The sequence below is a fragment of the Plasmopara halstedii genome (assembly GCF_900000015.1).
Source record: "Plasmopara halstedii genome assembly, contig: Scaffold_3124, whole genome shotgun sequence".
NCBI lineage: Eukaryota > Oomycota > Peronosporomycetes > Peronosporales > Peronosporaceae > Plasmopara > Plasmopara halstedii.
This window is the reverse complement of record NW_020190027.1, coordinates 36,756-60,761: the sequence shown is the minus strand read 5'-3', so window position 1 is coordinate 60,761 and position 24,006 is coordinate 36,756. Positions and strand designations below refer to the sequence as shown.

The window sequence follows — 24,006 nt, the reverse complement described above, 5'->3', positions numbered from 1 at the left end:
AAGACCTTATTCAAGACCATACCAACCGTCTTCATCTAAAGGGAGGGATTTGCTTTGTGCCGGCCCAAAAAGGCCATGACGCTCGGTCGGGGCGCCCCTGCCCGTTGATAGCCGATTCTATGGTCCCGTCCGGACCTAAGATTGACACACGCTTATTAAGTTGGTCCATCTGTCCAGGGGTCTGGTGATCAGACATTTTATGTATTCTCCTCCCAGAGGAAACATGCTTTTACAACTTTGTCGTGGAATTGACAACAAGTACTACCAAGTGCAACGGTGTTGCTATGTCCTATGCACGGTGGAAGCTTTGACTTTCAAAGCCTGCGCGCTCCTACCAGGAGCGGAACCGATTGCCTCTCAGGTTTTTAATGCTGACATTTTACTCGATTGTTCCAGGAGTACATTGAACTAGAATTGACTCTATTTAGACTGTTACTAGATACATACGCTCACCACACTGGTTCGGGCAGGCGTAGCGTTAAGCCATACGTGTGCCAAAATGATAGTTAAGTCATGGTCTGTGCTGATTCTGTAAAGTAGCTAGACTATGGCTGAACGCATGATCGTAACAATCTCATATCAAGTTTACCTACTGTAATGTCGGTGAATCTCAGCTACACCTACAACAATGTTTATAAATAGCCATGTTGGATCTGTAACCTGCCATTACGCTACAATCTTATCTTAACGCATAAAAAATTAAGAACCAAATCAAATTCTTATAATTGACACACTATGATTTGAAACAACACATTTTAGCTACTAACAAATTAACTAATTTTGATTTATATTTCGACTTCTAATAAACAGGCTAGACTAGTTCAGAATGGATTATGGAGTAATAATTAAAAGAGTTCGTAAAGAAATTTGCAAGCAATGACTGTCACCAAGTGTGGCTTTCTGCATACGATTCTGAAGTCGAAAGCAAGGAAACAGCAGCATGGGAAACCTCTTGTTTAATTTATCAAACTCATCGAAGTCGATGACACCAGCTCAAACTCGTTGTTAATGTTACATGAGCATTCGGAACGAAAGCTGCATACTGGATACATACTACTTGCATGTCAAATGAATCCCCATTCTTTCGCATGCATAATGGACTTTATGAAACACAAATTAAAAAGTATGCAGTTAAGCTTCTGTATAAAAAGGGTAAGCTTTTTAGCTAGAATTTTTTTAGTATTGTAATTGGACTGGCATGCCGTTTGAGACGAGGACCTCATACAAGAAATCTACAAACTCATCATTTGCCACAATATCTTCTCTCAAAAGATGAGATTTTTTTGCCTAGAATTCAAAGCAAACTAGTGTCATCATGACCAAAAACGCCGCGAAAAACATAAGTGGATGCTTACGAAGAAGCAGCCTTGGCATAAAATGCTTTGTATCCATAATAGATCCAGCTAATTCACATGCAAAAGTTTGGAGACGAATAGCTTATTGTACTACCGGTAGTCAGATGGGTCATCATGTGTGTCCAGTTTCTGTGCAAATGCTCTCACATACGCTTCCATGCCATTCCTTAACTTCAGAAACGAAGGTTGGGCACTTCTTGTCGCCTCTATTTCCTGATCCACACATTCCTCATTGGCCATGATGTCCTGGCCTGAAGAGCCGCAGAATCAAATTGGCGAGTGGCCAGACACAGAGATGATTCAATCTATTAACCTTGAACCGTTGGATGGCGAGCGATCTCAGCACGGCACCGCCAACCTTATAAACAATAACAGTCAGAGCGCACCAGGACTCACGTCCTCAGCATCGTGTCCATCATTTTCTGGATTATATGATGCTTACTTGAGTGGCGAAGCGAGTGGAAATGTACTCATACCCCTCCCTATTAGCTCGCATGAGCCACTACTGGATACCATGGGATCTGTCGTTGACACACCATTTCCAAGCAATAAAAACTACAATATGTTGCTGCAGTTTCAGCAAGAGTATCAAAATCAATCACGTCGTCACTTCCCACACCAGCAAATTGTGGGCCAGCCATATATGCTTATGCAGCAGCAGATGCCTGGAGTTAGACGCGGAATACAAAGCTCGCAATCATATACGAATTTATCTAGTATGGAAACGGAATACCCCACGAACAGTATGTGTCATATAACTTAAGGTCGCACTTTGCGCTAACATTGTGATAAATGTAGTCACTAGCAAAAGGAAGAAAGGAAGCGAGCGATGGATGAAGCTGCAACGTCACAAGTCTTTCGACTCCTCGACGCCGGTATCAGATTCTGTAAGCGCTGATTTGACTGAGAACAATGACGGTGCGATGAACATGAATCCTTCACCGGATCAGCTTCTTCAAGAGTGTGTGGTATTTACTTATTGATTGTGATTATTGTGCCTACAACTAAGCATCTATCCATGTATATATTCAAAACAGACCAATAGATAGCGACGCTGGATTCTATATTGATGACTTTAATACGCTTCCGACAAATAACCTCGATTGGCCTTCAAACATGTATAAATCCACTCCGAGCGCTACTGTTGAAGATTATCAGCAGCGCATTCACAAGAGGCGGCATCCTTCTCATCAACAGCCTGCGATCCAGTCAGCGAGTGTCGATAATCGCGCTGGTTCTGCTTTTGGGTCGGCGGAAGCTGAATTTGTGTCAGAGCTGGACATGTTTCTGTCGGACAATGAGCAAGCAAATCTTTTTGATGCTATTCGTAATTTCGAGTCTCCGAGTGTGACAAACTCAATTGAATCCCAGCCTTCGCCGGAACTTTCTCCCCAGCACTCTAGACAAACATCATCGCCGAGTGAAACAAAGAAGCAGAGCAACCCCTTCACCGAAGTCAAAGGCACAGCGACTGATCTACCGTACTTCCCTGAACCTTTACAAGGTGCTACAAGACCGGTCACTATAGATACTACTTCAACGCCTCCAGCAGAAAAGCTCCCGTCGGGTTGTGTTCCAATGCGTACGCGACTTCACCAGATATTGGTGCATTCAGTTCAGAACTCGGATGCTGGATCATCATTGTCGTCTTATGAATACAATTACTTGATGCAATCGCCATTGTTCTCGCCGACAAAGGCGCCAGAGACGGCGGGATCGTTGTGGCTTTTACTGCACGCTGCTCAATGTGAAAAAGGGTGTGAAATTGCAGGTTGTAGCGTGATGCAACGTGTTCTAAACCATTGCCTTGAATGTGAACTTGTGGTTGGAAAGTGCAAGCCAATCTGTAATGATGCCAAGGCAATGCTGCTTCATTATGGCTCATGTAACAGCAAAGGTAGTATGCACGGACGGTCATGTACGGTGTGCTGGAACCTGCTGGAGATTGACTATTCTCATCAATTATTAAGCAGCAGCAAAAACAACGGGAACTCGACTATCCACACGTCAAGCTCCACACCGTCACCATCCCCGCAAATCGACACACCACCTCTTGTGCCGATGGTCATATGTCCACCAATAAATAGCTCACCAGCAACTCATTCGCCGTCAAGGTACTCAACTCCTGGTGCCACAAAGCACGTGCCTATTCAGCCCAATCCGCTTCCAACAGCTTCAAATCCAATTGGACTGACAGGTCCATTACCCCCTCATCTTGGGCACTCATTATCGCTTTATCTGGAGCAGACTTCTTCGCTGTTTCGCGCAGAGATCAAATCTCGTATTGAAAAGCGCGTGACGGCTGCTGCTGGTCAGGACTTGTTGCAGCATATGCAAAAGAAGACGCGATTGCGTAGTTTGGACGATCTTCGCTCTGACGCTCGAGCTATTGTGTTAGGAGAAATGGAACGAGAACTCCATCTTAATATTCAGGTCTTCAATTGGGCCAATTTGAACAACTCTAGTGGTAGCTTTCCAGATTCTGCTTCACAGCTTCCTCCCTACCTGCTAGACTTTTCGGTGGCTGGATATGGTGCCTTTCATGCGCAACAAGCTGCTGCACATCAGACAGATATGGTTATAAATCCGTCTTTACAAGCTTCCACACTAACAATGTCGTCACCAGTGGGTACTCAGCAGTCTACTACGCTGCCAAAGTTCTGAAGTGTCATCTGAAATGTTAATTTATTGTCAGTAAAACTTGATACTTCGTATAAATCATTCACATTCTATAGTCGTGTTATCATTGGCTGAAAGTACCGACGTACTCGGCATGATACGAGCGAAGATAACGTTACGTTTAGCACGAGCTTTTAGTGTCTCTCGCCATCTGCAGACCGAGTATGATTACCTCGTTATTGGTGCTGGTAGCGGAGGTATGGCTAGTGCGCGTCGTGCCGCTAGTTATTCTGGAACGCGAGTTGCTATCGTGGAACAAGACCGACTAGGTGGTACTTGTGTCAACGTGGGTTGCGTTCCCAAGAAGCTCATGTACATCGCAGCCGATATGAATCACAAACTTCATCACGATTTTCTTTATTACGGATTTGAGGATGCAGCAACAGGGGGTCATTTAAGTCATCGGATGCATTTTAACTGGTCGAAGCTCAAGGCTCGTCGCGATGCCTATGTGTTGCGCCTTAATGAAATTTACGAAACGTGAGAATAAGCAAAAAAATGCTAGGAAACTAGAGAGTACCTTTGAATTTTAGGTGCGGTATAAGGATTAACCTGGTACAATTTGAATGAAAATAGGAATCTTGCGAATTCCAAGGTTGACTTGATTCGAGGATCTGCAAAATTTAATGAGAGAGGAAATGTGGAGGTAGACGACAAAGAAGTACGCGCAAAGAAAATATTAATCGCGGTAGGAGGTCGCCCATTAATTCCTGACATCCCAGGTGCGTTCATATCAACGAATCTTCTTCACTTGCAGGTAGTCTGACTATAAAGACAACAGGTAAAGAGCTGTGCATTGATTCAGATGGATTTTTTGAGCTGGAGACGCTACCTACGAAAGTAGCAATAGTGGGTGCCGGATACATTGCTGTAGAGCTAGCTGGCGTGCTCAATGCACTAGGTTCAAAGACGTCTGTTTTCTGTCGTAAGGAGGGTGTGCTCCGCTCATTTGATGTAGGTATCAACTATTCGCTTTTTGCTCTTGCGAATTCGATTTTTCTAATATTCTTTACTGCAAAGAATATTCTGCGCACAACGTTGGAAGAAGCCATGGCAAATGACGGTGTCCACTTGCGACCTAATAGTACCGTTGCTCGTGTCAAAGAAGCTGCTGATGGCACGAAGACCTTGGTCCTGACGAACGGATCAGAACATCGAGGCTTTGACGTCGTCATCTGCGCCACTGGCCGCGTACCTCTGACGTCAACTTTAAATTTGGAAAAGGCAGGTATCACTACGGATGACAATGGCTATATTCGAGTAAATGAATTTCAAGAAACCACAAAAAACAACGTGTATGCAGTCGGTGACGTATGTAACACCCCCGCTTTGACTCCTGTTGCCATCGCTGCTGGTAGGAGGCTGTCAGACCGTTTGTTTGGCGGCATGAAGGACGCTAAGCTATCATACGAGAACATTCCCACTGTGATATTTAGTCATCCGCCGATCGGCACAATTGGTCTTACTGAAGAGGGGGCCCGAAAAAAGTATGGCGACAATAACATTAAGGTGTATTCAAGCCGTTTCGTCAACATGTACTACGGTTTGATTAACGAGACAATCGAAGCGACTGGCGTACCGAAGGAGAAACCTAAGACGGCCATGAAACTTGTATGTGCCGGCAACAAGGAGAAGGTCGTGGGTTTACATATGATAGGCATGGCTGCTGATGAAATTCTGCAAGGTTTTGGCGTGGCCGTGAAAATGGGTGCCACTAAGGCTGACTTTGATAATTGTATTGCAATCCACCCAACTGCTGGAGAGGAGCTTGTGACACTTGCGCCTTGGGGGCTTAGTGGTCGCCAGTGAAATCATAATTTTAATAAAAGGTGATCACCAAACTCTGAAATGACATTGTTATGTGGCAACTGGTAGATTCATCACGTACAGGGAAGTCCGTAATATATTCTTGGAGTGTTGTGGCAAGCAAGATTATATGGAACTCATCGACTTCAGACACATGTTTGCAGTATATTCTTGACTTTTTGGACATTCTATGTTAAGTCACGAATTGTGGTCAAATTGATTATGTAGCAATAAAATACGGTGAGCAATACAACCTTACGACATTAATGTAAAATTGCATTGCGATTTTCTTGCAGTCATGGCGGTTTTAAATTATGCCCCTAACCACAGTCCTAAAAGACAGTGATACATTTTCAAAGTCGGTTTCTTCATTTGGCTTCACTATTCCTCTTCAACTTTAACTTCTTTCGTCATTCTGTCTTTTCAGCCTCACACCTTAATACCTCGATCAATATGGCAAGCGACAAGCGTCCAATTCTTTCGGGTAAGCGAGCTCGCAACCGGCGAAAGCGTGCTGTGCTTCGTGCATCCAATCGTAACAGTGTGACGACCACACCAGAGTGCGATAGCGACGAAGATCCCGAGCGTAAACAGCAGCAGCAGAAACGGGAGGACTCGAACAGTAGCGCTAAAACCGCAGGGTCGCAGAGTGAGGAAGAGATTGACCCTGGTCTTGTGATAGTATGTCGTCCCGTTGTGCCCGACTTTTGCTCTGTATTTCTGCCTCAACACGAAGATTTGATGATTAAACTGACACCATGTTCTGCGGACTACAAGTCATTCACAATGCGTATACCGACTTTTCAGGTAACATGCGAAGGGTACGTAACATACACACTGGAGATTATGACGTGTGGTGAGCCGCGTCACACATTTCAGGTCGAGCGCCGCTTCTCCGAATTTGTGGCTTGTGCGGCTGAGATTAATACGCGACTCGAAAGCAATCGTGCTGCTCGCTGCTGTACGAGATTAGAGAACGAAGAGAGTAAGGATGAGGTCTTTGAGCCCTTCAAATGGGAGCTTCCGGCAAAAACGTGGTTCCGTGTCACCCAAAAAAATGCTCTTGAAGAGCGCCGAGCACAGCTCGAATCGTCAATGGAGACGTTGCTCCTACAGGATGATCGTAGAATTTGCAGATTGCCCGTCTTGCGTGACTTTCTCATGCTTGACATTTTTGGTGTCCAGGTGACGGAGCAAAAGAATTTTGAGGCCGCTCAACCCTTTGAATGATGCATCACGATTCTGAAAATAACCTCACTAACATTCAGAAAAACAAGATTAGAAAGCGAGCATAGCCAACAAGTTGATTGGACTCTTCATCTTTTTGCCGGATCAAGCAGAGATCGTCTGTTGCCAACCAAGCTTATAGAAAAAAAGGAACTCGCGTGTGAAAATACCCACTAGAGGATGCTGATCTAATCAGCAGAATGGGCATCTACTTTCAAGGGATCTTTACTAAAAATTACCGAAATCTAACTCTTGAAGCCTATCTTTTGTCTCAATTGTTACCGCACCAAATTCTCCTATACATTAAGTAAGATTCCAATCTTCCTTGAAGACATGGCATACTCACACGTTGAACAATTCGTTTTGCTGTCGTGCCATAGCAAGGTACCTTAATCACGTCAATAATGCTGATGACAAGAGTCATTACTTTTCTTGCATTTTCTTTATAGAAGATTATTAAAGTTTTGCTTCTTATTTTAAGTAGCCTCCTTTTATTCTTGCCTGCGAGTAGCCTCGTCTTAGATGAACCATCTCGTCCAAATCAACTACAGCTTAACAGCACAAAAACACTCTCAGACATCTTACAGCTACATAAATGGCATTTTTAAGGCGTTAATTGCTGAAAAGGCGTCTCGTGAGGTCCAGATTTACAAAGACACTTTGCAACAGGTTTAGAAAGGTGGCAGGCGCATTTGGCTCGGGAAGATATAAGACAACACAGATAGCAGCAAATGCAGGAAACCTACAATTTCCAATACTGCAAAAATTCAAGTCTACACGTTTAAAAAGCAAAAACAAATTATATGAATTCAATTTCAGTTAGAAATTTCAGCACTATGCACAAAACATTGATCCGATCGTAAAGTATTTTAAAGTCGTATTCAGAATTCATCTGTTGCGATGAATCTGATGCACTTGGAAAGTTTGCTAGAGCGCAGTTGTTGAACATTTACCAGAACTCAAGCTCGGGATCTCGTTTATTAGGCGAGAATACGAAAAGCGTTGTCATTGGATCATTGGATGGTTGTACCGCCATCAATGTTTCGGCCATCATAATATCAAATCAAATATGGGCGTGTGAGCTGCAAATGTTCACTTCTGGCCAACAGAGCACGTGTTATCAAATGCCGGATACTTCGCCATTGTTTCGTTCATTTCGAACAAATGTAACAGAAGAGGATTAATATACAAGCATAAGAATAGAACGAGTAATCGCTGTGGTGTATGTTGACGATCTGATAAATATGCCAACTCGAAACTCAGCTGATGCGATTTAGAAGGAAACCGACGGAGAAACAGTAATAAAAAATTGACATGTTGAAGTACAGAGGGCTAAGAACAGCCCTTTAGAAGCAGTCTCAAGTATTCATTAAAACGGGTGCTAATGAGCAAAATCGCTTGACCATATTGTTTCTATATTTTCGACGCAGCGAGGACACTAAGCACTAATACACATATATAAAACACCACGAGATATCCACCAACTGTCAGCATACATCGAAATTAGGAGTTGTATTGATCTAATACTTTATAATATGATCACATAATTTCGTGTGGGCCACTAGCGTATCTTAGCGAAAAGCCGTATCCAGTTTGACTTTTTGGCCATCAAACAACATGCTCGTTTTGGTACAAATGGCACGACTAATTTTATTCTGCATCGCAGTGCATTTATTCTGGAGTGAGCTTACAGGTTCAGTAGAGCTGAAAGGGACGCATTGTCCAGGTCAAGGCAGTCAGTGCTCCCAGCATGGTGTATGCGCGATTAACAGACGAGGGGAGCATGTGTGCAAGTGTCAGTGGGGCTACACCTCGTCAGACTGTTCGAAGAGTATGATAGACAATAATCTATTTTGATCAGTAGTAGCTAATATACTCACTACATATTTTACAGAAATGTGCCCACATGGAACCAATCCGACATTGTCCCATCAAGAAGATAAAAAAATTCGTCTACGTATATCGACAAATGGTGACGCCACAATTATAGGTGGAGCATTGTCAATAACATTTCAAGCGCACACAATTGAGATGGAGCTTCCGCTCGATTACATGACGAGTGATATGTGCTCAAACAATTTTCGACGATTTCAAAATTTAGGAGAGCTGGTAAGTGGCATGTTCTCTATTGGTCTGCAATTACTCTAATCTTAATTTCAATCAGACGTGTGAGCTAGTATCTCTTAATACACCTACGCTGGCCATATTTGACATCACAATACACACATTTCCTACTTTTCCAATCATGAATAATCTCTTTCATCATGATGGTAACCCGCCCGTGTCCGAATTTTGGTGCGATGCCAGTAACGCCCAGCTTATCTCATCGTCAGGATCCATTCAGTGCACATTCGAAAGTATGAATGAGATTAATGTAAAATCGTACGAAGAGTGTAGTGGACATGGGGATTGCAATTTCGATTCGGGACTTTGTGTTTGCCACGAAGGATTTTATGGAGATCATTGTGGAAATCAGAAAGACGATGAAGATGTCTTAATTGCACCAGCTGTAGGACCATTTTTCAAGGGAAATGTTCTACTTCTATCAGCGACGCGCGAAATGTCCGCCGACTTTCACCTTATGCGCGCCAATGTGGGTGGGCAAGCGCTGTTTACTATGAATGGACGTGGTGACACCACGTGGCATCATGGATCATTAAACTTGCGCCAAGGTGGGTTGTTTATGAGTGGCGGTGCCTTTCAGGCTCAAAAAGGGAGCACGTTTGCGATGAATGATGGACGATTGCGATTACAAGACTCCTCGTTACTGTTGCAGCTACACAAGGCCAGCGAGTTCGCGGTTAGCGGCTCCGCTTTGCTACATATTGAAAGGGTTGATGTAGCTACCATGTCTGAAATGTCAACACTTCCCGATTATTTGCGTATCTCGCAGCCAAAAGGACCTATTTTTCGAATCAGTGGCGGAGGACAGACAATAATCCACAATGGTGGTCTTGAGATCTTAAAGGGTGGTCTGAGACTCGAGCGAGGTGGTATTCAGGTACTTTCGGACGGCATCAAAGTGATGAGTGGAGGACTTGATATACAGAATGGAAATTTAGCTGTGCAATCTGGCACCCTAAGTCTAAAAAATGGCCAAACAACGCTGGTTGCACCAGCTGGTCCAGTATTGTTGTTGCAGCGTGACAAAAGCGATAGTGCATCGTCATTTGGCCCGCTAATCGAAGCGAGAGGTAACCAAAACAGTGAAAGCAAAGTATTTGAAGTTCTTGATACAGGATCGACTATTGTACACGGTGGCGGCGTTCACGTGCTCGCTGGAGGTGTGACAATCGCATCTGGAGGCCAAACCATTGTATCAGGTGGTTTACATGTAGAGTCAGGCGGAATTCAGATCGAATCTGGAAAACTTACAACGCGAGATGGTTTTTCTATTGAAGATGGAGGACTAAGTGTTCAGAATGATCAAGTGAATGGCAAAGCACTTCGTGTGGCGTCCAAAAATGTTAATTTTGCTGGAGCACTGTTAAGCTTTGACCTCACCAGCCAGCATCATGAAATTCCGCCGTTTTGTATTATTGAAGCCTTAAAACAGCCTCTCGATAATGATAGCTATACGATAGAGCGCGTATTTTCACTGGACTCGCTGGGCAATTTAAAGACTCAAGGAGACGTCACTACAACGCACGGGGGGCACATTATTGCAGGTGGACCACTAATCTCACAAGCTCAGACCGTTTTTTCAAGTCTTCTATTTCGCGCCTCACATCACTTTACCATTCCAAGCACCAACAGCTATGTTAAAATTACAAGCGATGGGGTGAAATCTCCCAACGATGCGAGAATCGATCGTCAACATGCATACGCCGGTCAATTACTCGTCATTCAGAACGACGACGAAGAGCCACTAGGAGGCGAAATTAATGTAGCGACCGGTGCAGCAGCCATTTACGTCTTTGACGGCGATGTTTGGCGTCCTCTCACTGCAGCAACGTTTGACACATCGACACTCACAAGCGTGAAAACATTTGAAGCTGCAAACGATCTCGACTTGGGTGGAGTAACACTGTCGGTGCAGTCTGTTCAAGTCGCTGGACAACGTGCTGGCTTTGTAGCTGTTTATGGCAAAGGTGGTATTCTTGAGCAGCATGACAGTCTACAATTTGAAGCTGCTTCAGGCACACTTAAAGCTGAAAATATTGAGGTGAAGGGCATCAGTGGCTCCATTGATATGACTGAGAGTGAGCTGCGAGGTGTTGAAATTTTTGGCGGGCATATCAGCAGCGTCAACATGACAGCCATCGGAATGTTAGAAGTGCAGGGAGAACTATTTGTTGAGAGCGAAGCATTTTTTGGTGCCAGTTTGACAGTGGGAGGGCAAGTAATGGGATCAGGAGCCTACGTGGATGCATCAGATGAACGTTTCAAGCGCGATGTGCATCGCATTACTAACGCTTCAGAAATTGTCGCTCAACTGCGGGGTGTTGAGTATGAGTACAATACAGCGAAGTTTCCCACTAAGTTCTTACACGACGGACGACGTGAATTAGGATTTATTGCTCAAGAGGTTGAGAAAGTTGCACCTCAAGTTGTCTACACAAATCGAGAAGGATATAAATACGTGGCATACGCAAGATTAATGCCTGTAGTCGTTGAAGCTCTTCAGCGCGAGCAACAGCGTGCGGATGATAACGAGAAGCGGCTGCACCAGCTTTATGATGAAATGAGCAATCTAAAACTCACACTTCAAGCCCAGCAAGAAATGATCCAACGGCTTGAAAAGCAATGTGCTAAACAAAATGATGTCTAATTAAGCCAAAAAACGATACAACACAAGCGAAAACCTTATCATATACCGTGGTTCATCGTTTCGCTACCGTCGCTCTCATTCCATTTTTACTGCTGTTGTAAAGGTGGCGCTGGTAGATATTGCCTCTCAGAGCGAATGTAAAGAACGATCCCGAGGGCGATCATCAAAATTGCAATGACAAAGTCCTCAGATTGCAGCTTGAACAACTTGGTGGTGACAGAAGTGATCATACCCTGCATAAGATCGCCAAGCCACCAATTTTCTAGCAACATGGAGCTTGCATCGGCATCCAAGCCATTAGAGTCCCCTTCAGTAGACGCACTTGTCGACTCTGACGAGATCGTTGCCGACGGAGACACGTTACCGATGAGATTATCCCACCACCTTTTCCATGATCGCAATGTCTTATGAGCGCGCAGCTTCCACGTCGCTAACATAACTGGCACTTTAGCATCACTATGCGCTAGACGCGCCTTGTCAAAGAACCGTTTGGCTAAATTAAAGTCTTGTTCCATCCCAATTCCGTGCTCATACATAAGCGCAAGATTAAACATCGCTTGGGCATTTGAGTGTTTACTTGCAAGGAAATAGTGCGCACTTGCTTTGACATAGTTCACAGCGTGACCTCCTTTTCCATAATAGTAATAATCTCCAATCTTCAAATTAGCATCCACATTCCCCTGCTGCGCAGCTAGTCTATACAGCATTACAGCGGTCGATGCTAGAACATCCGTCGTAAGTTCCGTCCCTATAGGCGTTAGCGACAGCGTCGGCGAGAATGCAGACGGATTTAAAAAGCCAGCGTCCAGCATATACGCAGCGTTATGTTGAGCGACTTCGTAGCCTTGCTGCGCCATAACTGCGTACTTCATAAATGCCGCCTCATACTCTTTTTGCTTAAAGTCTGTGTAAGCTTGTGTAAGAACGCGGTCCCATTCTCCACGCTCTGCCACTAATTTGAACGTCTCGACAGCATTAGTACAGGAGCGGGTCGTGCCGATTCCATGCAAACTCATCTGGCCAATCTTATGCTTAGATATCGTGTGGCCTTGGTAAGCAGCAATGAGAAAATAGCCGTACGCGACGTCGTATTCGGGATGCGTTTGGGCCAGAACTGTCGGATCGAATAATCCACCACCTCGCATATAAAGAACTCCAAGATTATACAGCGCCTCAACGCTGCCTTGTTTCATGGCAGCTTTAAAAAGTGTCACTGCCTGCTCCTCATCTCGTTTTGTACCTTTACCGTGTAAATACATGTGTGCCAGCTCATTTTGAGCAGCTGCGTTCCCCTCATTTACAGCCTCTTGCATGTATTTAAACGCCGTAGCATTGTTCTGTGGGACTCCAATACCAAGACTGTAGCAGTGTCCCAAATGATATGCCGCATCCGTAGCTCCTAGATCGTAAGCTTTCTTATAAAGCAGTGCTGCTCGCTCCACGTCTTGAGAGACTCCACGTTCGCCATAGAAGTACAAAGTTGCAAGACTAATTGTGGCATCCGGATCTCCCTTATCGGCTGAAAACTGATAGTAATCTGCAATTGCACTATCGTCAGGCAATTTTTTCTTGTGCTGAGTCTCAGCTACCGTCTTGAGACGACGATGTGGTGCGTCATAAATGGCAGGACGATGAACGTTTGCTTCGCGTCTCGCCACAGCTTCATTAGCCGCCAATTCGTAGTAGCGCACCGCTGTTTCGCATTTTTTTGGAGCGCTAATACCAAGCAAATGGTTATGTCCGAGCACCATTGTAGCACTAATGTCCCCGCCAAGTGCAGCGAAGTAATAGTTCACCATGGCCGCTGCTTCGTCGAGTGGAAATCCCCACAATCCATAACTAAGTGCCACACCCACATGAAATTGAGCCCTAGGAGCGCCTAGAGCAGCTGCCTCAGCATATATACTCATGGCTAAAGTTCCATTAACACTTGTGTCCAACGAGCTGTTACCGTAAAAGTACATGTCGCCCAATTGTACCAGTGCATCGCGGCGCTCAAAGCGCGGTACCATTGGAGAGAGTGCAGTATCACTAAGGTCACGCACAGCAGCATTATCGGTCTGTAGTCGACGTAGAGTCTCGGCAAGTGGTGACGGCAGTGCGATATCTGCAAATTGTGCAAACGAGTAAGAACAAGAGCAGTGGAATAGTAACACAACAAATATGATACCCGATGAAAGCGATTCTGAGATATCAGTGGGTAGTGCGGACGTGAGGGATAGCACAATTGTCACCGCGACGGCGATCAGCATATTGCGAAAAGAACGCATAAATTGAGAGAATGAAGATGGCTTCTTGATTTCTTTATAATGAGAAGCTAAAGCTTGACGCAAATTTTGTACCGACAAATTTGATTCAGCAAATATTTCAGGGTATTTTTTCCCACGACAACCATCCACGTCACATGTATATATAGACTATTACAGAATGATTAAAATAGCTTGAGAATTTTAAGCGTATACTTGAATTACGGATTAATTTGGAACTTAGATTCTCACTTGAAATAAGGACTTCATGACGTTTCATCTGACCTAATTTCTAGTTATAAAAATAATCACATTTATGTATGGAAGCATTATCAGTGTTTCTGGTTTGATAATTTAAATCTTCACATTGCAGGGTATCACTAAATTTACTAGGTCAGTGGTCTCTTTGATTCTTGGCTCCACTCTCGGACGCTGCCTTGCCTTGCTCAAAGCATTTACGGAATTCTTCCCATTCCTATGACATTACTATTGATCGTTTCGCCTTTAATGAAAATTTGATAAGATCACCCACCTCTGTGCAAGCCGAGACGCGACCGTTGTTAAGCTTCATGCAGGCTACCAATCACGCGACAGTCAGCTTCGAAACCGAAGAAAAAGATTGGCAGAAAGTAGATGATCATACTCACCATCCACGCATAGGTAGCTTGCTTCGCAGCCGATGTTCTTCACGGCGCTTTGGTGCTTCGTGTCGTCATCCCGCTTACAAGAAATGCATTCTTTATTCATCATGGCTTGTGTGCTCTTTGTGTACTTTTTTCGTCCAATCGACGATGTTACAATAATGCACGACTTTTCCGGCAACGGTAGAGGGCAGTCGTGACTTGATATTTCTATACAAATCGTTAAATATCTGCCAGCATCACTGCCTCCGTCACTCTTTCTTTCCTTCTCTGCACACATCGTTAAAAAATAGCAGCCATCACAGAGATGCAAGAAGTTGACGTTGAATGGCTTGACAGCGAGCTCGAGGATAGCCCACGTTCCGACGATGATATTGGCCACATGTTCTCCAGTAGCCCCAATGCCAAACGTGAGGGTGCAAGCTTGCCAAAAGGATATCAGCAACAAATACAGCGACCCGCCGCTATATCGTACGCTGGCTCAGAAGATGTTGAGAATGTCGAAGGTGACATGATATCCTTTTACGGTCAGCAATTTGCTCCACAGTCTAAAACCTCTAATTACCGTCTACCGGCTAAGTCTATAGGCCAACAACGCTTTCAAGATATGCCGGTCGGACTTGTTGCCGATCATGGCGTGGCTGCTAAGCGCGTGCTTGTACGTCGCATTTACCAAGAGTCTATGTCGCAACTTATTATGAGTTGCCAGGCCGTACTTGTCCGTGGTGCTTCTGGAAGCTATTATGTCTACCATTTGGAAATCACCAGTGACTATTATAAACAAAAGTGGGTCGTATGTAAGCGCTATTCCGAATTCTATCGTCTACGTAAGCGGTTACTCATACGGCTTGCAACGCACAAAAAACAGCGTGGATGTTCTGTATGTGGAACAGTGCGCGAGCAGCTTAAAGACGTGGGCTTTCCTCGTCGCATAGTCATGTTTAAAGACCCGTCGTCACTGGTAGGAATTCGAACCGCCGGACTTGAAGAGTTTATTGTTGCTTTATGTGAGTATTTTTCTGCGGATCAAGGAGAAACATGTAGTGAGATTGTAGCTACGAGATTTCTCGTCAAAGAATTTTTACAGTTTCCAATTGCGCATGAACAACAGCACGTTCGCTCGATTCGCCAGCTCAAGTATGTTGATCCTCGTGATGTACATGTTGATTCGGACTCTTGCCCAATCTGTTTATGCGAATGGGTCGAATTAGATGGAAATGAGCTTGTTTTGTCACCGTGCGGCCACTTCTTTCATGAACATTGCATCAATGAGTGGTACCGAACTCGCTTTGATTGCCCCATTTGCCGTTCCATTTCAGGTGAAGAAGAAAACAACAAATTTTAGCCATGTTTCTACATTGCTGCATGTGAATGTGAAAGTGTAATTCTATTATTCAAACTCGAACTCTGTCTTATCCATTAATCTTGCGACTGAAATCTCTGAACATTAAAGCCCTTGTTTGCAAATTCGTGAAGATTGTCACCGTTCTTGCCAATAATTACAGTGCAATTTGTTGACGTATCTGTAAAATACTTTTGTGCGACTTTGATAAGATCTTGGCGGTTTAAAGACAAATATTGTTCACGTCGGCGCTGACGCATGTCATTTGTAATGCCACGCAAAAACCCCATCCGCCCTTTCATCGATGCCGTTTTAGGAGCATCAAGGGTCGCAAAGACCGACAATAATGCTTCGTGAACATCACGGTCTGAAAATTGGCCATCAACAGCCCATTGACGTCCATCAGCGTAAACATCTAGTGTCTTGAATGTGTTGGGATCATAGTGCGAGCTCATCGAGAATGATCCCTCGTTCTGAGACACAGCAGAGCCATAAGCTCCTCCCTGCTCCCGAACTCGCTGGTGTAGATAACAAGACGACATGATTTGTGCCAACACGGTTAACGGTACATGATCTTGATGGGCAAATGACACCGTCGATTGCGTCTCGACAACAAAATTCACAGAGACAGGAAAAGCAAAGTAGTTCTTTGTTAGCGCAATTGGTTGCTCAAATTCTACATTTGGTAGAGTGGACAAGGCCTCGTCTTGTATCATAGAGGACTTATCGAGTGGCTGAAGCAATTTTGTCGTGAGAGATTGCTCTACTTGATGGCGCAACTTGTCCTCCGTCACAATCGAAAGACGCAGATTTCCGGGTACGAACGCCATGCGCGCAATGTCTCGGAATACCGTAGCAATGTGGTGCAGCTCTTGATCTGAGCAATGTGCCCATTTCTGAAGTTGCTCAATCTGTGTCAGGCCATTATATAATTCTTCGTACACGCCTGCAGGAGTTAGACCCAGTCGGGAGCGTATTCCAGCCAGAGTTGCACCAGAAGAAGAAATGCTGCTACTAGCACTTGATGCACTGCTTTGTAATATGAGACGTATCTGACGCAAATTCTCATCGCTCAGAAATTGTGTGTCCATAAGCAACTCAAGCAACAAACTAAGGGTTTCGTCGATTTTGTGAGGAAGGCACATAGTGCTCAATAGAAGTGATTGCTTGCTCGGGTCGGTATGGACATTGGTGAGGGATGGTGCTATCATAGCTGAACACGAAACACCACCGCTGCAATTTGCAATCAAAGTAGGAAGTTCATCATAGGCGTATCGCGAAGTACCAAGGGATCCAAACACTAATGTAAATACACTAATATACCGATGATATTCGTGCGGCAACGCATTCAAGTCAAACAAAAAGCGCAGGTACGTTATCTCATTGGTAGATGGCACCCGCGTGAACTCCGCGGACGTCGAATTGAGCATGATTTGGTCAGTGAAATCAAAATTATCTTCCTTCACACGCGGGATATCGGACAGACTCAAAGTGGGGAGACAATCGATTGGTTGCTCTTTCTCCTGATGACGCTTAAGTTGCTCCGTTACCGTAGCTATGCGATCCAGATCAGGATTCGTGTACTGGCAAAGTTTTGATGCTAAAACTTCATGTTCACGTTGCTCCTGGTGGCGGACGAAATCCGATGAAGGTAACATGAGCAACTGAACTACGTGAAAATCATCGCGCATGAAGTAATCGCGAAGATATCCTTCAAGGAACTTGGGATCACGAGCCAAGTTATTATTCAGGCGTTCTAACAACGGATTTAATTGAAGGTTTTCAATGATATCTCCATCGTGAGCCCAAGCCGAGCTGATCCCGTGCATGAGCTGCAGACCGAAGTTGCCAGTCACGTGCTTTAAGCTGAGCTCTAATTGATGCAGCATCCCAGTCACTCGTTCCTTGTCAAAACCTTCGGCAACAACTTTGACCAGCGTGTCATGGACAGCTCTGCGAATGGCAGGCACTGCTGCTTCTCCACCTTGAAAACCTTCAACGCCAACGCCAAAAGTGGGATAAAATGTAGATGTGTCAAAGCCTGTACCCACTGAGAAATCTTGAGCAAGATTCGAGTCGATTAGTGACTTGTACAGCGGAGATGCAGGTCCGTTCGTCAGAAGATAAGCCACGATTCTTAGCACGAAAGTCGTAAAGGAATCAGTCGACTTCACGTCCACGAATTTACTCATGCAGAACTTGGTGTTAGGGTCGTCACCGTCACCGCTAAAGTTACTACTTGGTCCCTTGACTACGATGAGTCCCGGCTCCGAACCGTATTTTTTCAGCATACTGAATCCTTTCGTCTCCACGCAAGTAGCCGCAGAATCAGCACGGTACTTAAATTTGCTAAGAATCTCTTCATCAAGATAAGCTAAGTGATCAGTAAGCGGCAAGTCACCATATGAGAAAAACATGCAATTCGACGGGTGGTAGTTTTTCGTGTGAAAAGCGCGTAAATCTTCATACGTAAGCGACGGAATTTCATCAGGATCACCACCGCTTACATGCTCATAAATTGTGCCTCGCATAAGCTCACGTTGCAATTTCGTACCAAAAAGGTTGTTGCTATCCGAAAAAACGCCCTTCATTTCATTGAGGACAACACCTTTGTAAACAAGCTCACCATTTTCTTCATCTATTTCAAGGCGGTGACCTTCCTGATAAAAGTCGAGCTCATTCAACTTTGGAAAGAAGACCGCGTCGAGGTACACACTCATGAGATTGGACCAATCCTTGGCATTTGTTGTCGAAAATGGGTACATCGTATGGTCTACACCCGTAAGTGCGTTCATGTACGTATTAAGACTTCGCTTGATCATGTTAAAGAAAGGATCGCGAACGGGAAAGCGCTTCGAGCCGCACAAAGTTGTATGCTCAAGAATGTGTGCTACGCCCGTCGAGTTACTAGGTGGCGTACGAAACATAATTGCAAAGACATTGTTAGCATCTTTGGCGTCTAGATGCAAGTATTTGGCTTTTGTAGGCTCATGGCGTAGTTCCAAAGCGTCAACGCCATATTCAGGAATGGTGGCAACCCGCTCCAGCTTGAAATTATTGTATATATTGCCCGGACGAAGAGATTTGCAGCCATCTCCACGCTGTAAAATTACAGATGAAGATGCAAACCTACCGCTTCGACGGAGGTTTCTCGCTCGCAAAAGCGTGGGTGAGGTGAGTATGTGTCGCAGCATGAAAATGGAAGCTTTATTGATGGCCAAGTATTGGTCGTACTTAAGAGGGGTTGTTAATTAAAACAACGCAGTACATACTGTGATGACTAATTAAAAATGTGATTTCACACCTGACATCAACGTCAATTAGAAGCCAGACGGTTCGGAATAATGCGAAATCCGTGAAAACGAGGCTGATTGACAGTGATATCAAATTGTGAGTACGTGGCGAGGGCATACAAGCTGTCCACGAAATAATTGTTAATTTATGAATCACACGGTTCAAAATTGTTCTGGTCACAATATTTTTTCAATATTGTCTTTTTCTATTTCACCCTCATTTGCTATAAAAGCTGAGGTAAATTTTGCTGGAGGGTTGAGTGTTCATTAAAAAATGCCAAAACCTTTCGCCAGCACGCCGTCTGCATCGTTCGTTGTTCGGCGTGAGAAACGGCGACGTCAGAAAGTTGATGGCCCAAGGTTCGTATATGCATCTATCATGATTCTTTGAATGTGTCGGTGAGATCTCTTGGCTAATTGTTATTTGTTCTAGTGACATTGAGCGGAGGCCTCGACGAGGCTTCAAGTTTAGCGATAAGAAGGATGAAAATATCAGTGAGATTCATGCTGAAGCCACACCTGTGGGAAAGAGAAAACCTGGAACACCCGCAAAGGACAATATGTTTGTGTTTCGCGTGCGAAAAGACGATGACAAAGACGTGAGTAAGAAACACGGCGTGGATGCCGCCGCCGTGTCCGCAGCGCTGCGGGCGAAGCAGGAAAAGGCTGCAAGGGCCGAAATGCGACGACTGGTGAGGCAAAAAAAGCGGGAAGAGGTGTTGCGTGAGGAATTAAATGAGGAAGAGATGAAGCGCAAAAATCTGTCAACCGACCAAATGTTACTCTACCACATGGTGCAACGTCAGGTTAAGCGCGAGCTTCGCAAGGTGAGAAAAGAATTTCTCACATCAGCTGCGCGGCGAGACATCATGCAGCTTAGTGAGATTAGTCTTCAAACGATGAAGCAGGAGCTGATTTCATTTATGGCTGAGCATCAACCTGGAAACGTCGCGGTATGATATCTGAGATTTCGTCATGCACCAACAATTTCCTGACAATATCTGCGATACTATAGATCAAAATTGCAAATCCGGAGAATGCACGGATGCGCGCTATGATTGAAACATGTGAGCAGCGAATGAAGAGGTGAAAATGGTTGTACACTTTTTACTGTGCTCCTATTTAAACGTCTTGTTCGCAGCTTGGTGGAGGAAGAAAAGATTTGGCTCGAAATGAAGACCACACTTGAGGTGGAACGATTGGCCATCTCGGATGGGGCAGCAAGTAAGGTAGTCTCCGATACAAGTAAGGATGTCTCAGATACAAGTAAGGTAGTCTCCGATACAATTGCTGTTGTCGCGCAAGAGGAAGATGGACCGGAAGACCATGAGGAACAGGAAATTTTGCCTTGCGAACTGAAAGTCTCACAAAGCCTCAATGATCTCCAACGGACGGCATTACAACAGCTTAGCTCAACGACGAAAAAGGTATGTCGCAACTTTTGATCTATAATAAGTTTATTGATCCTATCTGACCTTGTGCCAATGCAACCATCACCTTAGCTATCCCTGCTAAACACATCAATGCTGACCGTAAATCGGTTGATCGTGGAGGCTGAGATAAAAAAGGCACAGCTCTTTAGTGTCTATCACGATAGCGCTTTTAAGGGATATGACAATATAGCGCAGCCTAAAGAAAGCGTTCGCGCGCTCTTAAAGCTTCCAGCGCGTGGCGGTGTGCCGTAGTGTGAACAAATTGAGTTTTGCTGTCATGTTGGTTTTTGTTGTGTGATTCAAAGTTAGCTTATCGAACTTTACATTATTATCCGTGTCATCTTCAGTGTTGCGTGCAATGTGGTGTTCAATTCGCGATCGACGACAAAGTAGCTTGTCACATCCTTTTAGATACAGGAAGTGCTGCAGACGATATTACTACTTCTTAGATGCTGCTGAATCAGATGTGTCCGTAAATTTATAATAAAATGAAAACTATGAAAGTTTACATTAAATATGAGGCAATCCCGACGTGGAATGCAAAGCTTGGATACTATTTGTCCTTTAATTTACAAAGCTCGCAAGTATGTAATTTTTTATGATTCGCTGCTGCGGTCGTAATTACGTCCTTGCTGCTTTATTGTGCTGGGAGAGAATACTTCATTTTCCTGTATCGTGCCGAGGCGACCAAAATGTGCCTTGCGGCTATTAACCCAGCGATTTGTGGCACGCGACGCGAATAGCGGTAATAAGTTGGAGTCAAGCTCTTCTTTTTCGAAGTCATCCCATACACGCGCCGTTTTATAGACGAGAACAAGAAGAATGGAGATGACAAAAACTGTGCCCGTCAAAACCATCAATTTCATCTCATTCACCACGCATCCAAATTCGATTAAATTGCTGAACACGATAACCATTGTTGAAATCAAAGATCTCTGTTAAGAATCTTCAATATAATTTCCTTTTGAGAAAACACCGAGACGTGATACGTGTGTACGACGGTGACAATTAATTTTTAATACTGAGAGCAACTTTGAATATTCGAGCAGATGAAATCCGAAGGAAAATGGCGTAGCCAATTGTCGTGATGTTGAGAGCTGAGATGCTGGAGGGTACGAAGTACGCAGAAAGGACAAATTTGCGTAAACATAGGAAAGCGCTCGACGTTGTCATTTCCTTTACAGTTCGTCAAGACCCTAAACCGTTGCTCGATTGTGTACTTTACAGATGATAATAGTAGTGATACACCAACAACCTGTCAAATCCTGTGCATCATGATCACAGACTACGTAATCTAAAGATTCCAGGGTTCGTAGCTGAAACAACTGATCAGACCATACATAGTGAAATAAGTACTAAGCAAAATTGCATCCAAGCTTTCGTTGCCTAAGGTTAATACCGTTGATTTGTGCCGATATTTTTATTATTGGCTCTCACATATAGCAATTTTACATAATCACTTGCTTAAAACGTCAAGATCGACACTTCGTTATAAAAGTTTTCCGTTGTATTTGTCTGCAACCAAATAAACTTCGTTCTCCAACCGCGAGCAGTTCGCTGTCTGTCAGCTTAACACTAAATTAATATAGCTGGAAGTCTCACTACAGATGTACAACTGCCAGATCAAGGATTCACTTGCCGAATCTGTTTGGTTTGACGTCGGGAAATCTATTACGCAACTCAGTCAATATATTCACTTTCTTGATGGAATTTAATAATACTACCAGCATTGCCCACATTATTTTAATTGATCACAACACAGCGTCTCATATTTGTGAGAATGAAGAGCCGCAACTTTTAACTAGGACATTCAAACTATCCAAATCTATCAAAAAATGTCTAGAGCAGGTGATTTTCGACCAGTAAGTAACTGTATTACATTTTTGCAGCTGGTTGCTTGCTGATGCACGGTGATGGTCGCTTTTTTGCTTGTTTGCTATAAACATGGTAGTATGGACGCAATTTCTCTTTTATTTCACAAGTTTAGATTCTCGAAAATAGCAATTTTGTCAAAAGACAGCAGATTTGTGATTTGCAAGAAGCGGCCTTTGAATTCTTACGATTAGTATCATCATGTATATGTTCCAAACTAGACTGCAACTTGCTGACTGATTTTTTAAAATTAATTATGATGGCTAATCCATATCTAGCACTAGCAGCTGGAGAGGGTTTCAGCTCGACACTGCGTCAAGATGTTGCCGCTCTCATACATGGGAGCTGTGAATTAAGATTTGTATTCAAACCTCTACATCATCTTGATTTCAGCATCTGTCAAGATAAAATCACATCCTCACGTAAAATTTCAGTTCTATTGTTATATTGATGTGTCACTCCATATATAATCAAGCCCTCAGACCTTGCAAATCTTTGCTACCTGCTTGCTTTGCAGACGACTAAGGCTGAGTAAATGGGTCTTGTACACACTTTATTATTACCCAAAAAACAAGGCAATTTCTGCATCGCATTACTCGATAAAATTGGTGTGGCTCACGCAACATCAGGCAAGAGCTTTACATGACGCTGTGTACGAGATTTCTTCCCATTTAAGTCTGCAATTGCATCTCCCGCAAACTTCTCACCCGCTGCCTTTCGAGCGGCCTTACGTTCCTTAGCTTTTTTCTGCTTATTTCGTCTGCTCTGACTCTCAACACTTCCATTTGTGCAACAAGTTAACACAGCGGGTTTTCCCTCTCCTGTGCCAGCATTGACCTTCTTTCCTTTTCGGTTATTCCGAGATCCTTTTTTTGAATCCGTCACTTTTGATAGGATAGTATCACCTGCTTGAGCTTTGACTGCTTGCTCTCGCTCGATGTCCGCCAGAATTCGGCGCTGCTGCTCCACAAATTCGTGCTCTGCCTGCAGCTTTTGTACATCGGCCAATGACACGTGTTCAGGTGTTTGATAGAAACCCCAGCTATTGATTGTCGAATTTGATTGCTGAAAATGGCCGACGGTGCCACCAAGATGCGCCTTTGTCTCACGCTCATGTACTGCTGCGGCCTCTTCCTCCTTTTGAATCTCTTCAAATGTTTTTCGCGAATTTTTGATTTCAGTCTTCCAGTGAGAATTGTCTGTTAGTTGGCTGCTCCAAGCTAAAGCAGCAGATGTAGCCCTCTTGCTGCGGTTTCTCTGAGAATTAGATTTCTTTAAAAAATCATCAAGAGAAAATGCAGTCACTTGTTTGCATTCAGCGCCGTCGGATCGAAAGATGTG

The 24,006-nt window shown here is 44.1% G+C and overlaps 11 protein-coding genes across 11 annotated transcripts; 6 read left to right on the top strand and 5 right to left on the bottom strand.

The window, feature by feature from the left end:
* Positions 1–1,593: 1,593 nt before the first annotated feature.
* On the top strand, positions 1,594–4,019 carry PHALS_08069 (Zinc finger, TAZ-type; the record flags this gene model as incomplete). Its single annotated transcript, XM_024721643.1, has 3 exons — positions 1,594–2,098; positions 2,154–2,316; positions 2,393–4,019. The coding sequence occupies 3 exons, from the start codon at positions 1,594–1,596 to the stop codon at positions 4,017–4,019; spliced, it is 2,295 nt and encodes a 764-aa protein (XP_024586722.1).
* Positions 4,020–4,128: 109 nt separating this feature from the next.
* Positions 4,129–5,843, top strand: PHALS_08068 (glutathione reductase; the record flags this gene model as incomplete). The annotated part of the gene is made up of 4 exons (XM_024721642.1): positions 4,129–4,514; positions 4,611–4,756; positions 4,816–4,988; positions 5,055–5,843. The coding sequence occupies 4 exons, from the start codon at positions 4,129–4,131 to the stop codon at positions 5,841–5,843; spliced, it is 1,494 nt and encodes a 497-aa protein (XP_024586721.1).
* Positions 5,844–6,293: 450 nt separating this feature from the next.
* On the top strand, positions 6,294–7,070 carry PHALS_08067 (hypothetical protein L915_19702; the record flags this gene model as incomplete). Its single annotated transcript, XM_024721641.1, has 4 exons — positions 6,294–6,324; positions 6,400–6,510; positions 6,618–6,661; positions 6,720–7,070. 4 exons carry the CDS (start codon positions 6,294–6,296, stop codon positions 7,068–7,070), a joined length of 537 nt encoding a protein of 178 aa, XP_024586720.1.
* A 1,614-nt stretch (positions 7,071–8,684) lies between these two features.
* PHALS_08066 (Epidermal growth factor-like domain) lies at positions 8,685–11,838 on the top strand (the record flags this gene model as incomplete). The annotated part of the gene is made up of 3 exons (XM_024721640.1): positions 8,685–8,898; positions 8,962–9,176; positions 9,232–11,838. 3 exons carry the CDS (start codon positions 8,685–8,687, stop codon positions 11,836–11,838), a joined length of 3,036 nt encoding a protein of 1,011 aa, XP_024586719.1.
* An 86-nt stretch (positions 11,839–11,924) lies between these two features.
* Positions 11,925–14,090, bottom strand: PHALS_08065 (Extracellular protein SEL-1 and related proteins; the record flags this gene model as incomplete). The annotated part of the gene is made up of 2 exons (XM_024721639.1): positions 11,925–13,945; positions 14,009–14,090. 2 exons carry the CDS (start codon positions 14,088–14,090, stop codon positions 11,925–11,927), a joined length of 2,103 nt encoding a protein of 700 aa, XP_024586718.1.
* Positions 14,091–14,478: 388 nt separating this feature from the next.
* Positions 14,479–14,834, bottom strand: PHALS_08064 (uncharacterized protein; the record flags this gene model as incomplete). The annotated part of the gene is made up of 3 exons (XM_024721638.1): positions 14,479–14,559; positions 14,617–14,660; positions 14,732–14,834. 3 exons carry the CDS (start codon positions 14,832–14,834, stop codon positions 14,479–14,481), a joined length of 228 nt encoding a protein of 75 aa, XP_024586717.1.
* Positions 14,835–15,032: 198 nt separating this feature from the next.
* Positions 15,033–16,070, top strand: PHALS_08063 (zinc finger-containing partial; the record flags this gene model as incomplete). Its single annotated transcript, XM_024721637.1, has 1 exon — positions 15,033–16,070. The coding sequence occupies one exon, from the start codon at positions 15,033–15,035 to the stop codon at positions 16,068–16,070; it is 1,038 nt and encodes a 345-aa protein (XP_024586716.1).
* Positions 16,071–16,144: 74 nt separating this feature from the next.
* On the bottom strand, positions 16,145–19,261 carry PHALS_08062 (presequence mitochondrial-like; the record flags this gene model as incomplete). Its single annotated transcript, XM_024721636.1, has 1 exon — positions 16,145–19,261. One exon carries the CDS (start codon positions 19,259–19,261, stop codon positions 16,145–16,147), a length of 3,117 nt encoding a protein of 1,038 aa, XP_024586715.1.
* A 373-nt stretch (positions 19,262–19,634) lies between these two features.
* PHALS_08061 (rab2 family gtpase) lies at positions 19,635–21,045 on the top strand (the record flags this gene model as incomplete). The annotated part of the gene is made up of 5 exons (XM_024721635.1): positions 19,635–19,720; positions 19,794–20,313; positions 20,376–20,446; positions 20,502–20,787; positions 20,863–21,045. The coding sequence occupies 5 exons, from the start codon at positions 19,635–19,637 to the stop codon at positions 21,043–21,045; spliced, it is 1,146 nt and encodes a 381-aa protein (XP_024586714.1).
* A 1-nt stretch (position 21,046) lies between these two features.
* On the bottom strand, positions 21,047–21,975 carry PHALS_15270 (uncharacterized protein). The gene has a single exon (XM_024721633.2). It carries the CDS (start codon positions 21,708–21,710, stop codon positions 21,390–21,392), a length of 321 nt encoding a protein of 106 aa, XP_024586713.1. The 5' UTR covers positions 21,711–21,975; the 3' UTR covers positions 21,047–21,389.
* Positions 21,976–23,280: 1,305 nt separating this feature from the next.
* PHALS_08060 (uncharacterized protein) lies at positions 23,281–23,980 on the bottom strand (the record flags this gene model as incomplete). The annotated part of the gene is made up of 2 exons (XM_024721632.1): positions 23,281–23,885; positions 23,971–23,980. 2 exons carry the CDS (start codon positions 23,978–23,980, stop codon positions 23,281–23,283), a joined length of 615 nt encoding a protein of 204 aa, XP_024586712.1.
* Positions 23,981–24,006: the final 26 nt, after the last annotated feature.

Bases quoted from the DNA above. Each gene is read 5' to 3' on its own strand.
- PHALS_15270 (XM_024721633.2), bottom strand. From the start codon at position 21,710: ATGGTTATCGTGTTCAGCAATTTAATCGAATTTGGATGCGTGGTGAAT.